At 38.0% G+C, this 16,783-nt stretch overlaps 1 protein-coding gene across 1 annotated transcript in view; it reads left to right on the top strand.

The window, feature by feature from the left end:
* LOC149837343 (uncharacterized) overlaps window positions 1-15,691 on the top strand; it is a 94,317-nt gene extending 78,626 nt beyond the window's left edge. The window contains exons 5-9 of the mRNA XM_090007345.1: window positions 8,280-8,393; window positions 12,299-12,394; window positions 12,472-12,569; window positions 12,696-13,132; window positions 14,364-15,691. Of these exons, the coding sequence (XP_089863471.1) occupies window positions 8,280-8,393; window positions 12,299-12,394; window positions 12,472-12,569; window positions 12,696-13,132; window positions 14,364-15,466 (1,848 nt within the window). The 3' untranslated portion in view covers window positions 15,467-15,691. The remainder of the gene's footprint in view (window positions 1-8,279; window positions 8,394-12,298; window positions 12,395-12,471; window positions 12,570-12,695; window positions 13,133-14,363) is intronic.
* Window positions 15,692-16,783: the final 1,092 nt, after the last annotated feature.

Raw genomic sequence — 16,783 nt, 5'->3', positions numbered from 1 at the left:
TGAATTGGGATACCTGATTAACCGAATATACTATGTCAGGTCTAGTAAAAGTCAGGTATTGCAACATGCCAACTAAGCTGCGATACTTAGTGGGATCTCCATATATATCCCCTTCCTTTGAACTCAGTTTCTGATGAATGACACTTGGAGTTGTCAACGGCTTGCAATCTGTCATGCCTGCTCTGCTGAGAATGTCCAACGTGTATTTGTGTTGAGTAAGGGTGAGTGTATCATTTCTTTTATCAACTTCTACCCCAAGAAAATATCGCAGCTCTCCCAAATCTTTCATCTTAAATCTCTGATTTAATAACTTCTTTACCTCCTCAATGTAACTTTTACAGTTCCCTGTGATGATGATGTCATCTACATATATTAATAGAAGAGTAGTGACTCCTTGTTCATTGTGAATAAATAATGAGTGATCCAGAAGGGACCGAGAGAAGCCATGCCGTTGTATTTCTAAAGAAAAACTGTCGAACCAGGAACGAGAAGCTTGTTTCAAACCATAGAGGGCTCTCTTTAACTTGCATACATATTTTTTGGCGTCTCGTTCGGCATATCCGGTGGGTTGTTCCATGTAGACTTCTTCTTTTAAATCTCCATGCAGAAACGCATTCTTTACATCCAGCTGGCTCAATGTCCATCCATGTTTAATGGCTAGACTCAACACAATACGAATGGTCCCCATTTTAACTACAGGGCTGAAAGTTTCATCAAAGTCCAGGCCTTCCTCTTGTGTGAATCCCTTGGCTACAAGTCTAGCCTTATACCTTTCGATGCTCCCGTCTGGTTTATACTTTATCTTGTATACCCATTTTGACCCAACAACATTTCTGTTTAGTGGTCTAGGTACAATCTCCCACGTCCCACATTCATGTAAGGCCTCCATTTCTTCATTCATTGCTTCTACCCATCTTCTAGAGCTCGCAGCTTGGTAGAACATGAGGGGCTCATCCTCTTTACTTATGGATGTCAAGAACAACTGAAAATCCAGTGAAAAATTTTTATAACTTACCCACCTGTCAAGCGGATGTCGAATCCGTGAGGATCTTCTGACATCCATCGTCTGCGAAGCGGATGATCCAGATGGATCTGTACTCGTGCAAGAAATGAATGAGGGCTCTTTCTCTCGCCGGGTGTACACAATACCCTTATATCTTGTTGGCTCCAAGTCATGTGTAACAGTCTCCTCCGTTTGAGTTTCATTGGCTGATTCCTCATGTGTCTCCTTCTTACTGCAATTTTCTGGACAGTCTACCTTACCATTGGAAAAGAGTTCTGAATTTAACCATGGGTAGTAGACCTCAATGCTGGGGCTCGAGTTATCAGCATGAAAGGTGGAATTAGCATCCTGATCATCAAAGTTCATTTCATCGAAAATTACATTCCTTGATATTTTGACACGCCTACTCAAGGGATCATAGCACCTGTACCCTTTGTAGTCTTCTGCATATCCTATAAATCTGCATTTTAAGGCTTTATCTTGGAACTTGTGCCTGAGTGAGCTGTCAATGTGAACATAACAAACAGACCCAAACACACGTAATTCATGATAATCAGGTTGTATGCCAAAAAGAGAGAAATATGGTGACTTGTGTTCTAAGATACTCATGGGCAATTGATTTATCACATGAACTGTGGAGTGAAAAGCCTCAGTCCATAACGATACAGGGAGGTTGCTCCCATGCATCATGCTCATAGCAGTCTCAACAATGTGTCGATGTTTCCTCTCAGCAATCCCATTTTGTTGAGGTGTATGCGGGCAAGACACTCTTCTCTTTATCCCATTATGTTGAAGGAAACTAACAAAGACACTCGAGGAGAATTCACCTCCTCCATCACATTGGAAATTGAGAATGTTGGTAGAGAAATGATTTTGAACAAAAGAATGAAATCTCTGGAACAATCCAAAGACTTCTGATTTGTGTTTCATAAAAAATATCCAAGTATAACGTGAGTAACTATCAATGAAGATAAGATAGTATTTACTGTCAGAAAGAGAAGTAAGTGGAGCAGGACCCCAGACATCTGAACAAATGACCTCAAATGGCCTTGAAGCTCTTTTATTAATGGAAGTAAATGGTAAAACATGACTCTTACATAAATGACAGCTAGAACACTTTGTATCAACGACTTCTGAACTCAGACTGGACTCAGGGATGAGATTATTCGAGACAAGTTTTTCAATAAAATGACGACCACAATGGCCAAGACGACTATGCCAAAGTCTTGGCTTATTACATTCAGAAATAGTAAATATAAAATCAGGGTCAAAAGATTGACGTTGGTGAGGCTTCAAGGATGAATAGTTGGAATGAATGAAGGATCTTCTTGAAAGATGTATATATTGCCCCAGCGTTTTCCTTCAGCGAATGTCTTCCTCGTGCGAAGATCCTTGACATAAACAGAAGAGGGAGTAAATTCAACTGAAGCATTAGCATCATCAACAAGTTTTGAGACAGAAACAATGTTCTTTTGAATATTAGGTGCATGGACGACACTTGGAAGTTTAAGAGAGGACTTTGACATGTGTATAGTGGCATTTCCAGTATGTGAGATTGTGTGATGAGATCCATCTCCTGTGACTATGCTATTCTTACCAACATAAGGAGTGAGAGTCAAGAGTTTACCTACATCACCTGTGACATGAGTAGCTGCTCCGGAGTCGACATACCAAATTCCTTTGTCATTTTGCTTCATATTCAATCCTGCCAAGGCTGCCAGCAGCAACTCTTTTACTTCTCCATCCTTCCTAGCTTCTGCTTGTGGAGCTTTCCCTCTGTTTTGAGGGTTAAACCAACAATTCGCTTTAATGTGCCCTTTCTTGTTGCATAGGAAACATGTGGGAGTGGGTCTTTGTCCTTGTATATTGGGTGTTGGAAGTATGCCACGACCTCCATAGGTATTTCTCCCTTGGCCTCCTTTTCCTCGAAAAGAACTTCCTCTTCCTCGACCATAACTTATTCCCATAGCCAGCACATCCTGTGTTCCTGAATGCCCATGAGTATCTTTCAGAGTCATTTCATATTGTAATAATTTCGCACGAAGATCTTCAAACTTTGGAAGTTCTGGTAAACATAGTAAGGTTGTCGTCATAACATGATAATCTGGCCCCAATCCACTCAAGGTTTGTTGAACTTTATCTTTTTCACTGACAAGACACCCAACAACAGCCAGTTGGTCTGTGATACTTTTCATTTTATTCAGGTATTCCATGATAGACATGGAATCTTTCTTCAGCATTTGAAACTCTCGCTTAAGAAACATAATTCTTGCCTCAGAAATTTGAGAGTATGTTTGAACTAGCGTATCCCACAGTTCTTTGGCCGAACAATCATCAGGAAGGGCAATAAGGACCTCTTGTGAGAGAGTTGAAGTGATGTATGCCACTAGCGATTGATCCCTTTTCATCCAAGCAACATATTCTGGATTCTTGTGAAGAACAACAGATTGTTCTCCTTTATCATCCGCTTTTTCCTGCGAAAGGAATTCTGGAGGAGCGGGAACCGATCCATCCAGATGACCAGAGAGATCCTGACTCTTTATAAATGGGATAATTTGTCTTTTCCAGGTTAAGAAATTGAGGTTATTCAGTTTTTCAGAAACTAGTTGACCGAGAAAACTTGAGGACAAACATGATTGCCCATGAGTAAAATCCATTGGAGGGAAAAGCTGAACTCACACTTAAGTATATAAAGAGAAACAAAGCAAAACAGAAGGTTCGGCTAAGAGGACACTCGGTTGACAGGTGAACTAGAAAACAAGTTCACGTGATTTCTAGGTGCTGCAGAGAGTTCGGCTAAGAGGCTGATGTACCAGGTGATACTTTGCAGTCAGGACAGAGCAGAAGTTCAGAATGAAAACAGCAGACAAGTGAACTAGAAAACAAGTTCAGAATGAAAACAGCAGAATTTCAGAGACAATGAAATCAGCAAAGATTAACAGAGGAATCACAGATTAACAGATTGTAGGAAATCAAAGGAATCACAGTGATTCTGTAATAAAAAAAAAATTTTACGTCACCACAGAGGTTGCGTTTCCATTGGAGAAGGAAGACTCGAAGACAAACTGCACTTTGCGTTTCTAGAAAACTCGATCAGACTCAGAGGTTGCGTTTCCAGATGTACTCGGCTGAAGGATGGAGAAAACTCGATCGTTGGCAGGCGTGATTGCTCGATCGTGGCTGAAGCGTCAATCGTTTTAGAAGAAGACTCGATCAGACTGCGATCGTTGGCAGGCGTGATGAAGGGAACAACAGATCGTGGCTGTAGGGATCAGCAGATCGCGATGAAGAGAACAGCAGAACGTGACAGGTCTGTGATGGAGAAAACTCGATCGTTGGCAGGCGTGATTCGTCGATCGTGGCTGAAGCGTCGATCGTGGGTGAAGAAGACTCGATCAGACTCAGCAGATCGTGGTCTTCTAAATAAGCTCTGATACCATGTTAAAAAGGGGGGAGCCCTCGTTCTCCTGTGAACGAGCGAAAGAGAGAGAGAGGAGAGAGAGAGAGAGAGAGAAAAAAAGGGGGATTTCAGAGAAAGGTCGTGCGTCGATCGTGACTGCACCTTTCATTGTATTTAAAGTTTAAGTGAATATAACTAGGGTACAAAAATACCCCTTAACAACATGCTAATGTACATTAAAAAAACACTAATTGGATCTGGACCCGATCCATTATGTAAGTGGATCAGGTCAGCCATATACACGATGACTTCTTTTCAAGAATTTTGTAGTTTTTCATCTCCCATTCTTCATGTCTTTTGTTATATTCTTCAAAAGCTTTTTCTCTTTTTTCGCCATCAAGAACCTTTATTTCACCCTTATCAATAATGGTGATCTTAAGTTCGGGTTCGAAAATGGTTCCTTTAACATATCCCCAAAGACCTTTCCCCTTAATGTGAGCCTCCATATTACCGGCCCAAACATGGTAGTTGGAGCCATTTAATTTGAAACAAGTGAAAAATTGGACTCTTTCTCACCCATTAGAGAAGGAAGAATGGAGATTATATACGTACCACAAGGAATTCTAAAGTCTTTCTTGTTGTAAGAATCTTCCAAAATATTGATGGAAGAGAAGTCCCTACTTCAATCACCAAGAAGCCAAGGGCACACTTTACGAGGCACTTTGAAAAAGACGAAGAATCACACGATCTTCAATCTCCAACCTTGCTCTGATACCATGTGAAAATATCTCAAGAGAGATATAGTACTAAATGCACACAACCACCACAAAGGGAGAGGTGCACAAAGGCGTAAGAACACTTAGAACAATGTACACAATGGTACAAAAAGAGAACCCAAATGCAAAATATAAAGAATTTTATTGAACAAGTTGGAGGACAATGCTCCCAACCATGAATGAAAATACAATAGGGGTTCAACCCCTTTTATAGAAGAGAGGAAGCCTTGAAGGGCTCCCACTAGTCGTTGGAGCCCCTCCAACACTTAGAAATCTAACCATTGGAGGGGTCCAACGACTAGTGTTGGACCCCCCTCCAAGGTTGACTAAGTCAACTTTAATAAAAACGAAAAAGAAAAGAGAAAAAAGAAAAAAGAAAAAAGGAAAAGAAGAAAATAAAAAGAAATAAATTACAAACATATTTACAAGTGTAAATATGCGTAAAATAGAACAAAAGACAGAAATACCCCTGGGGTTACATGAAGGGAATATATATATATATATATATAACAATAGATATATATACATATATGTATGATACATATATGTATATGTATCTTTCGTCATATACATATAAAAATATATGTACATAGGAGATACAATTTAACAGAGATATCCACGCCCTCTTTCCAACATATGATCATAACACTTGTAGTCTTTTTGACCATTAGCAAAACTAAGAAAGAAACACTTAATGGTTTTAGGAGATAACTTATCTCTATATCTATCAGGTAACAAAACAAAACATATATATCCAAATATCATAATTGGGAGTTTGTCTATGCAATTTTTGAAAGGGAGATATACCCTTAAACACACTTGAGGGCATACGATTTATCTGATAGATACTTAATTGAAATGCATCTGCCCAAAATACTTTTAGCACTTCACCCCCACAAGGAAGAGCTCTTGCTGTTTCCAAGATATGCTTATTTTTTCTTTCAACCACTCCATTTTGCTCAGGAGTGTAGGAACAAGATCTTTGATGAACTACCTCTTTCTTTTGCAAGAATTTTTTGAATGCACAATTGATATATTCACCACCAGAGTTAGTTCAAAGTGTCTTAATCTTAGTAACAAGCTGATTCTCAATCATAAAACAAAAGTTCTTAAAGATTTCAAAAAGTTTACTTCTATTTTTAATAAAATATAACTATGTAAATATTGTATAATCATATATGAAGGCAACAAAATATTATCATTCTTACTGTATACATCATAATGCAGTAGATCAAAAGGACTTTCTGATTCCTTATCACTAGATCCGAATGGCAAGGCATGACCCTTTGTCAACCTATAACTCTCACAATCTTTAACATGATTTGACACAACTAATTTAGACTCACAAAAACTTTCTGAAGACACCAACTTTTACAACATAGAGCTGGAAATATAACCCAGTCTTTATTGCCACAAAACTGACTCATCTATGACAAGAGCTCCCAATATGATCCTAGGCTTCTTCTGCTCACTCAATCCAGTCCAAGTAGTATAAGTTTCCTCTTCTATAGCCAATATCAATTTTCTTCCCTGATAACTGATCATGCACCACACAACCAAAAGGGAGAAGGTAACAATACAATTAAGCTTGGTGCAACAAAAATAAGATTCATAGATGAAACATGGTAAACTTGAGAAAGATTAATCTTACTACCAGAATAAGAATCAAAAGTAATGTAACTTACTTTTGAGTCAGATATAGAAGAACCATCTGAAGTATGAAAAATGCCACTGCAAGGTTGACAGTTTGTTAGAATAGGCTCATGAGATCTTATATGAGATGAAGCCCTTGAGTCTATTAACCAATTAAAGGAACAACCTGAGATACTTGAGAAAGTAGTACCAGAGAAAGATGCAGAAGCAGTAGAGGAAGGGACTACGGGTAATTAGGCAAGAAGTTGCAATTGTTGAATATATTGTTTCATTTGTTATTGCACCTTTTCCAACATTTGAAGCTAACTACCACCTAACGATTCTGAAGATCTTATAACTGAAAGACCACTGACTCCCAAGCCTTTACGGAGCACTCACACACCCAGTGGGAATAGAACCTGGGATGAAGGGGTCACACCTTCTGCCTAGGCCCATTATCGCTTGGGTGAATCAGGCGGGTTTTTTTCCTTATCTTAAAAAAGGGTTGAATAAATTTGCATAAACTACCTACCCCTTCATCAACTTTTGAGTGAATTGAGTATGCACCAAGGAAATAAGTCAATAGAAGAATTTTATTTGAATATGCAAAGAATTTGAGATGCCCTTGCACTTGTGGAGGGCCAAACAAAATGTGTGAAATGTGAGACAATTTTCGCATGTCAAACTTGTCTGGGACTTCTTGATCAACATAGTAAAACTGATAGGGTTATTGAGTTTCTTATGGCTCTCAAACCAAAGTTTGATGGAACAAGGAGTGTCATTTTGCATTATTCTCACTTATCCTCTGTCACCAGGGTCATAGAATAGTTGATTGCAGAAGAGACCAAGATGAAGTCTCATAGAACCTATTCATCTAGTGACAATGTCATGGCAGTTTCTCGGCAACTGGGTGGCAGAATGCTGAAGAGACATTTGGCTTTGAAAAGAGTGGTGGAAAAAAGATTGAGATTTGGAAAGAAGTGAAGAATGGATGAGTGATTAGTGAATTCTATAGAAGAATATCATCTTTTTTTTCCTCTCTTTATTGAGATTAGGATGACATGTTTGAGATTGAGTACTCTTTAGTTTTCATTTATAGTAACTAAGTACTACCTTACCATGATTTTCACTTTCTACTTTTATTAGATATGTAAAGTGAAAATGTGGAATGATGTGGAACAATCATAATTTTTATGCAACTATTGCCAATAAAGTTGTCTTAATTATCATGATTTTTAATTATTTTAATTTTCACTTTCTATATTTTCACTTTTTATTTCGAGCAATGTTAGATGGTGCCTAGGTGTACCTACACCAAACCAGGTGTCCAGGCATCTTGTTCAACTTCATAGTTAGGATTGCAATGCTTTGCTAATGTTTCTGATTTTAAGTTTGTAATTCCACATTATTCTATACACCAATTTCATATTTATTGTACTTTTTCTTTTAACCAGAAATTCCTGTCCAGGTTTCAAATGCACTGCAATCTCAGCCTTGGCTCATTCAGAATTTAGTAGATGCCGTGAGCCATTTTCTAAGGATTGTTCACACAATGCATCAGCGCTGCAGCTCACTGTTGGAGGTAGTATATGCCAACTTTTGCATCACTACTATTTGCATGCTCTGCCATTGAAAGTTATCTATTTTTTCTAAAATAACTTCAGTTGCCAAGAAAACATTCCCCAATCTCATCTTTCAAGAGAAGATATGTTCTCTTGAGACTTAGATGGTTCTCCTTTTCTTATTTTTGAACCTTCAATCTTTTGTAGTTGTGCACAAGAGAAAGTATACTCCTTCATAATGTCCAACTTTTCCCTCTCTTTTTGAATGCTAATAATGATGCATAATTATGGCTATATATTTGGATAATTTCATTGAGGAAATGTTTGTGATGTTATGACAATGCAGTTAGTGAAAATATTCTAGGCCTGTTGAAGGTGGTTTCTCACTAAGCAGTGTGTTGATTGGTTTCTATATAATGATTCAGTTAGAATCACTTGGAAGTGGTCTTTGAAGTTGAAAAAACATCAAAAGGGTTTTGTTTCTTGCTTCAGTTAAAAACACTTGGGACTGGGTTTTCAACTTGGAAAAACATCGAAGGGTTTTGTTCCTTGACCTAGGTGATGATAACTAGGGATAAGGGGCTTGCATTGAAGGTACTCATTTGGTTGCTGTTCTCCACATTATCTACAACCTACATCAGTTGAATGTTTGACGTGGGGTGTAGCATGCATGGAATACCACGTGGCATTAGCGTTGCTACCAAGCTAACATGACAGTGAAATCAATTTGTTGCCAGTTGTATCATATGTTATAAGCCGTTATTCTTCCCGAACTTTTTCTCCTCTAATATAGCCATTGGGAGCATGGATTGGAGCAGCACCTAGAGCATCTAGGTTGTCAATTTTGGGCAAGCTCTGAAACTATGTCACATGGGTATGGGATGTGGGTTTTGGTATGGATGCAGGTTCGGAGGTACGACATGACAAATTCAGATAATGTGGGTATGGGGGTATGGCTATATATATAAACATCTTTTAGGGCGTGTTTGAAAACAGGGGGAAGTTCCGTTGGGGGAATTTCTCCCCCCTTTTCTAGTGGTGCCCACACTCCCCCATCAAACACGGGCGAAAGTTCTCTGCTCTTCCTCCGTTTTGGGGGAAGTTTCACCCCAAATTGAGGAGGGGGGGGGGGGGGCACAGGCAAGTTCCCCCAGGGTCGCCCTTAAGGGTAAATAAAAGCCAGAAAAATCAAATAAAAAAAAATGAATTGGAATTCAAATATGAAATATAGTCGAATGAAAATATAAAACCTAGCAATAATACATCCAATAAATGAAATGAAGGAAATAACAGAAAAAGAAAAAAAAACAATAGTAAGAAGTAAACAACTTTTAGGGTTGTATCAGGACTCGATTGGCCCACCCTACACCTGGTGTGTGGACGGTACCATCACCCACACCTGCTGCACCCAACACGGGTGCATCAGCAACCTTAACTCACCCATGTGACATAGCTGTGAAGCGCGCATGGGAGTGGCACACCAATTCACAAAATTAAGAGATTCTGGTTGTTGAGAAGTGTAATATGGTTGTATCAGTCATGAGGAGCGTCCCTCTTTAAGATGTCTCTTTTCATTTTTGCTTGCTAATGAAGTTTTCATTGTGAGAGCCTCTTTTCATCTTGTTCCTTGTGCCTCTTTCCTATTGTCAAATACTGGTGACTTTTAGCCCTATTCAGTTATCTGCCTATTTGTTGTCATAAGTTTCCCAATTATTTACTTACTGCTGTTTATAAAAGACTGGGTTCAATCAGGTTGTGTGCTTAGTGAAAGATTGTTTATCATGCTACTGTCAGATCATGGTGACATACTTCATGGTATTGTTTGACTTCTTTCTTGCCTTGGTCCTATTTATGGATGGTGGGAGCAGCTTTAGACACTCTTGTATTTTGTCCAAACTAAAAACCTCGATGAGATGACACATGCCTAAAGCATTGAGTGTAAATATTTCCTAAAACATGTTATATCACAGTTAACATTCTTGAAGGGAATGTTTTTGGTTATTTTTCATTGAAATTGTCCTTTTGGAAATCTGTGTTGAACCTAACATGTGCCTGCTTGTGTGTGCGCGAGTGTGTGTGTGTGTGCACATGAACGCGTGTGCCTATGAATTTGTCAACTGAAAATTTTATGTGCTTTGTCGTCTTCTACAAGATTCCAGAAAAAAATGTCATGGTAATATCTGGCATGTGTAGAGATATCATTAATTTCAATTCAATTAGGTGCCATTTGAAAATGATGTTTTCATATTTTTATGCCCTTTAAATCTCTAGTAAATTTTTTATAATTTTTCATAACATCAGGTGTATTTATTATGGAGGCATGAGCAGGCCTAATGAGTTGCGGGCCTTAGTAGAGATCTCTACAGCTATGCCTTAAGAAAAAGACAAAAGTCTTGGTAGGGACTTCACCCAAACCTTGCACCACAAAAGCAGGAATACCACCTTGCCTAAAAGTGTGTGAGAGCCTGAATTCTTCAGGCACACTATCTCACAACAAGGTCCTCGTTTGTGATTTTTCCTGTTGCTTTTTAATCAGCCATGTTACCTGAACATAGATATAATATCAACAAATATGATATATTGGAAATAGAAACTCATATTTTACCAGTACTACAAAATTCATCAAACCATGGATAATGATGACAACAGGAGAGAATTGTTATTTGAGGATTGCTCATATGTTGTTAGATTAAGATGAATGGCTTGGCTGACTTCATATCAACTTCCTAACAGTTTGTTTCAACACTTTTGCAGCTGCTTTTAGATTGATGGTCCTATGGTTTGCGGTGAAGAAGAGGTTTTGCCCCCTTTACCTAGGATATAGAAGTTACAAGCATATCAGTGCCTTTTTAATACTAAAAAAGTTAATTATAAACAAAGTTACTTACAGTATCATGTTAAAACTGTTCTAAATCCTTTCTAGGATCAGCTGCCAGACAGGTCCAAATTTGTTTCTAATGGGATATACAATACATGAAAAAATAAGAAAATAAGTAATTGAAAGGAATGCTTTGAAGAAACTACACGTGTAAAAGTACTTATCACATTCTTTAGATTGCTAATTTTCTTAAATGTTCTGTGTGATCCATGTGCATGTGAGTGTGTGCCAGGTTTTTATAACTAATTGAAAAAACATATTTGATCTTTTCATAAAAAACCTGAGAAATATAATTGCATTTTGGTGTAATTCATGGTGTCTAAACTGACACTTTTTACCTTGTTGTGGGATGATACAAAATTTCAATTTCATCAATCTGTTTGTTCCATAATTTTGATGACTGCATATACTCAGTGAGCAACAATGCCATATTCAAGTTTCAGCGAGTCTTAAAAGAATGCAATTTTTGAAAATTAATAATGGGTTAAATCCATCATGGATTGTCAGCTGGAACAGAAAGGTTGCAATAGAAACATATTGAAAAAAATTAGAAGAATCTGAGTTGAGCACAGAAATGCCACACTAACAAATGGCATATCTTCAGCTTTTGAATCATAATGTGAGAATATAAATATAGACGGAAGGTATAAATTTTGCCTATTTTCCTATCTAAGATCTTCATTAAAGTAATTGTCGTTCTTGAGAATCCATCTGGACCCATACTATACTGACTGGAACTGATTTTTTACCAAAACCAAGAGCAGATAGAGCTGTTGACCATCTGATGTGAATCAATCAAATGGATCATTATATACTGAAACAAATGAAATAAAGAAAACTAACTACAGTGGCATTATCTTTTAAATTGTTTTGTTATGCCCAAATTTTACCGGTTTTCATGGTTGCTTTTGTATGAAATGAATAAGTCCAGTTGTTTTGGCTGTTCATGTAGCTTTGCTGGATCTGTTACTTTCCCTCCATGTCACTTTTTGGTGGAATTATGCAAAATCGACTAGAACTAATTTCCCAACTCTCTATTATGTGCAGGTTCTTTTTGCTGCCGGAAGTGCTGAAAGGAATGGGCATAGTCAACTTTATGAGGATTTTCTGGAGGCAAGTTGTAGACTCCTGAATAATTATAAGGTGTCGGTCGATATCAAAATTCTTTGTGCCCTTCTCTTAGACAAATTTATTTTTACAAAGTTCTGATGGATTTCCAGGTAATGGACTTCATAAATGATGCTATTTCAACACTTGATGCCTTCGTGGATTCATACAGACCTGCAACATCATCCTTCTCATATCCTGTTGAAACAAGGTACTGCCATCTGGATATTCTATTTTTATGTTTTTGTAGACTTGTCAGGCTGCAGCTTTTTAGGTAAACATAATTGCACTTACTGCTTGTCTGATACTCTTTCTTTGGCTTTTGTGCTATATGCAGCTATGGCAATGATGAATTGCTTACTGCCCTTGCTAGATTTCATGATTCATTGCTTCCATCTTTAGAACAGGGATTTGCACTTATTTCAACAACTGGTGCAGACAAATCCAGAAACTCTTCTTATGGCACCGTTCCTAATGTTTCTCTCTGCTTGAATCTGCTGTCAACAAGGATACTGAAGTTTGGTTGGAAATTGCTAGATTTCTGTTATTTGAACCAGTCACCTACTGAGAATGGCTTTCTTACTCACCCTACAAAGATGTTCCCTGCCAATTTTGAGGACCCAGGTATAAGAGGAGATATTGTCCTGCAAATTTTGCGTGATCTTAGCATGGTAAACTCATATGATCTGGCACATCAGGGGAGAGAGACATTCATTCAGGGTATGGAAAGGGATTACAAAATTTTGACCAGGATTGAAACTCTACGGAAAGATGGTAAATAGTAAATACTTTATCATTTGATTGGTTCTGTGTTATTCTTCTTGAAATGACTTTTTTTTGTTCATATCATATTTAATTACAATTTCAGATGACATGGTCTTCTTGTTCATCAAATGGCTGACACATGCATGTAATGTGTGCATGTGTGTGTATCTATGTATGTTTGTGTCCTTGTGTGCATGCATGTGTGTGGTCCGTGTGAATACAGTTATTTCCATGCTAAGTACTGCTAAAAGCATGCAAACATATTTCTTGGCATCTTCATCAACAAGCAAAGCTTTGATGCACAACTATGTGAAAAGTGCAATGCAAGGTGAGGTGCTAAAGGCACCCCCAAAGCAGAACGTAAGCCTTGAAGCATAACAGGTAAGCCTCACATATTGATATCTACAAGTTAAAAAATGTTTGTGGACAGAAGTACAATATTTATAGAACCAACACTGTGCAGTATGTTGCATGTAAACCATATGCACACACGCACAGTTAAAGAAAGAGGAACAGAAAAGCGAGGGGAGAGAAATTATTCCTCTCTTTCTAATAAAAGATAAAAAGGAACCTCTTTCCAAGATGTTGACATTCTCTAACGACATCGGTGATTGGACAGAGGTTGCTGATTTTCCTTCTAAACATGCTGGATGGTGGGGAATTATTGTGAAATAGTAATCCCAAAACCCCTCTTCCATCAAATCTCGACTCCTCTCCCTCTCTCTCTCTGTGTCATTTTTTTTGTTTTAAACCTCCTTTTGTCAAATATAGGCTTTATCCTATATTGTCCACATATATACGTCTGGGCTGAGGCATGTCTGAACACGAGGTGTTTGCTTCAAGGTGAGCAGCTTGCCTCAAGGTGAGACATCAAAAGCAAGCATCAGGCGAGCTTTTGATAACATTGATGTACACCATATACATGCACTGTTGAACATGGTGCAAGTGCAAGCACACAGACGTGGATGCTACTGCTTTAAATCCTAAAAGCATATGAAAAAAAGGTGCTGGTTAGATCAATCAACATGAACTCTTTCAAGTGGCATTTTTTGGTACATTGTTATCTGCAATACCTTTTTGATGATCAGCTTTAATTTTAATTTCCTACTTCCTAGTGTATCTTCCAAATGAGTCAGGACATTCATTAACAAATGAATATGTACTGCTGTTCACTTATTTTCATAATTTCATGCATTTTCAGATTGTTTTTAAATGATTCAGCTTTTGGTTCTGTCCACAGGATGGATTTTCTTGGATGATGAACAATGGAAAAGTTTACAGCTGCTTGCAGTGTGTGACCCTTCTGAACTGAGGGAACAAGAATCAGTTGAATCAACACACACACAAATCGACAAAGCACAAACAGATGAAGAAAGAGTTATCCTTGAATCCATGATCTGTCAAATTAAGGATCTTTTCCCTGATTATAGCAAGGGCTTCCTGTCTGCTTGTCTTGAGGTCTATAATCATGACCCGGAGGAGGTGATTCAGAGAATACTTGAAGGAACTTTGCATCAAGATCTAAGATCTCTAGATGTTACTCTTGAAACAATTCCGCCACCTAAAACAAGCAGGAACGGCAAAGGAAAAGGGGTTTTGGAAGAGCCGGTGGTGGCATCCTCCTCCATGAACATCAAGTTTGCAGACAGAAACAACCAAAGATCATCTTCCTCTTGGAATGCCGAGGTTGCAGACAGAAGAAACCAAGGATCATCATCTTCTAGTTCTTCATATGGGAGGTTTGTGCGGAAACAGAAAAATGACTCTCCTGATTCTTCATATTTAGATGAGAAGGACGCCAAGGAATCTGTACAATCTGCGGTTCTTGCTTCACAGTATGAATATGAGGATGAATACGATGATTCATTCAACGAGTTGGGCATTAGTGTGGTTGAATCTGGATTTGAAGAGACAGAGGCTCTTGGAGATCAGGTCAATTCAAGAGCAGATACATCCATGCATGCAGAAAATGACAACTCAGGGAGAAATTCAAACTCAAGATGGGGACCAAGGAAAACTCAGTTTTATGTCAAGGATGGTAAGAATTACAGTTACAAAGTCTCTGGCGGCATTTCTGTAGCAAATGCCCAGGAGGCTGCTTTGGTCAATCAAGTGCAAAAAGAAACCATTCACGGGCTGGGCCGCGGTGGTAACATCCCTTTGGGAGCAGTCAAGGCGCTGATGGATGCCTGTGATCAGGGGCAAACTTCTGATGTTGTGGAAACCGCAGCAGGAAGGAATTCAAATTCTAGGGGACGCGGCAAAGGAAGAAGAGGACGGGGTAGTAATTACCAGAAAGATCGTTCGATGAGGAAACATTTCTCTGGATTAACTGGTTATTAAAAGGCCTTTTTTTCGTTGAAAGGTGTTTGGAAATTTTTCTGAAATCATTTTTTGTTTTTGCTGATAAATAAATTATACAGTTCTCTGGGGGGAAATGTATAGATTTTTGAGGTATACCAGCAGTGCACAGATCAAAAATACATATAATTTGATTTTGTTATGTAACTGAAACATCAAAAATTGGTTCTTTTTGGAGTTGGAATATATGTAGCCACTTGTGTGAGCAAATGGTAGTGCGATTCTTGAGAGGCTATTGTGAACGGAGTTGGCAGCCACAATGCCACAATTTATCACCACTCAAATGAGGTCGTTCTTGGCAACTCCATCCTTAATACCACATTTTGTCAAAATCATATCTTGGCAATACATGAAAATCGTGTTTCTATTTCAATGTGATGCTCCCAAACAGAACCTTAATATTTCATTTAGGAGATTGTAGTGCACTGGTTGATATCCGTGGTTAAGGTTAACTTGGTAAATCCAGTTCCCATGGTAAATGGGTAGCGAAAATTGATATGTGAAGCATGAAGCAAAATGTGATAATATAAAAAGTGCACAAAGAAATGAAGCGTTTAGTGAGCATTAGAGCAAGCAGGAACAATGGAAACGAGTGTAAAGTGGCATAAAACTACAGTCAGTTTATACGGGAAATGACGGTACTGTATGGGTAATTTGACATGTTTCTGAAAATATCCTACAATTTTCAATATTTTCTTCACGTTCAAAATCACAAATAACCAGTTTTGGAAGGCTCTTTTTACCCTTCGCATGCATGGAACTCACTAAGTCCGCGTGAAATGAAATATCACTATGTTCATCGGGTGCTGCAAACTCTCACTTAAAATGAGGTTCACATGTTTTTTTGCAGACTTCACAAAGTTCGCTTAATAATATTTGTAAACGTCCTGTCAAACTAAAAAAAATGAAGTCCACATATATTTTAATATATGTAAACTTTCTTAAGTTCACATATATTTTATGCAGACTTTCTCCTGTATATGCAAACTTTCTCTCAAATATGTGACTATTTTTTGCAGACAGTCTTTGTTCTTAGATCTATGTTTTTTCGATCCAATGTCAAAAACTTGTATTTTTATAGTTGTTGGAAAGCTTAGAGACAAGCCTTTCATGTTTTGAGTCAAAACCAAAAACCCTTTTAAAGTTCTTATTTTTGAGTTTCAAAATCAGAATAAAAACATGCTCTTCAGACTGGAACAACCGAATAATCTATCTTCTAGATAACGTTTTGACCCCAAAAATAAAAGATTAAAAAAATACAAAAAACAACAAAAAAACTAGACAAAAATACTTTTTCAA

This window comes from Nuphar pumila, chromosome 5, assembly GCF_984573655.1.
Source record: "Nuphar pumila chromosome 5, dmNupPumi1.hap1.1, whole genome shotgun sequence".
In the NCBI taxonomy this organism is placed as follows: domain Eukaryota; kingdom Viridiplantae; phylum Streptophyta; class Magnoliopsida; order Nymphaeales; family Nymphaeaceae; genus Nuphar; species Nuphar pumila.
The sequence above is the reverse complement of the archived record's forward strand: the minus strand, read 5'-3'. Positions and strand labels throughout refer to the sequence as shown.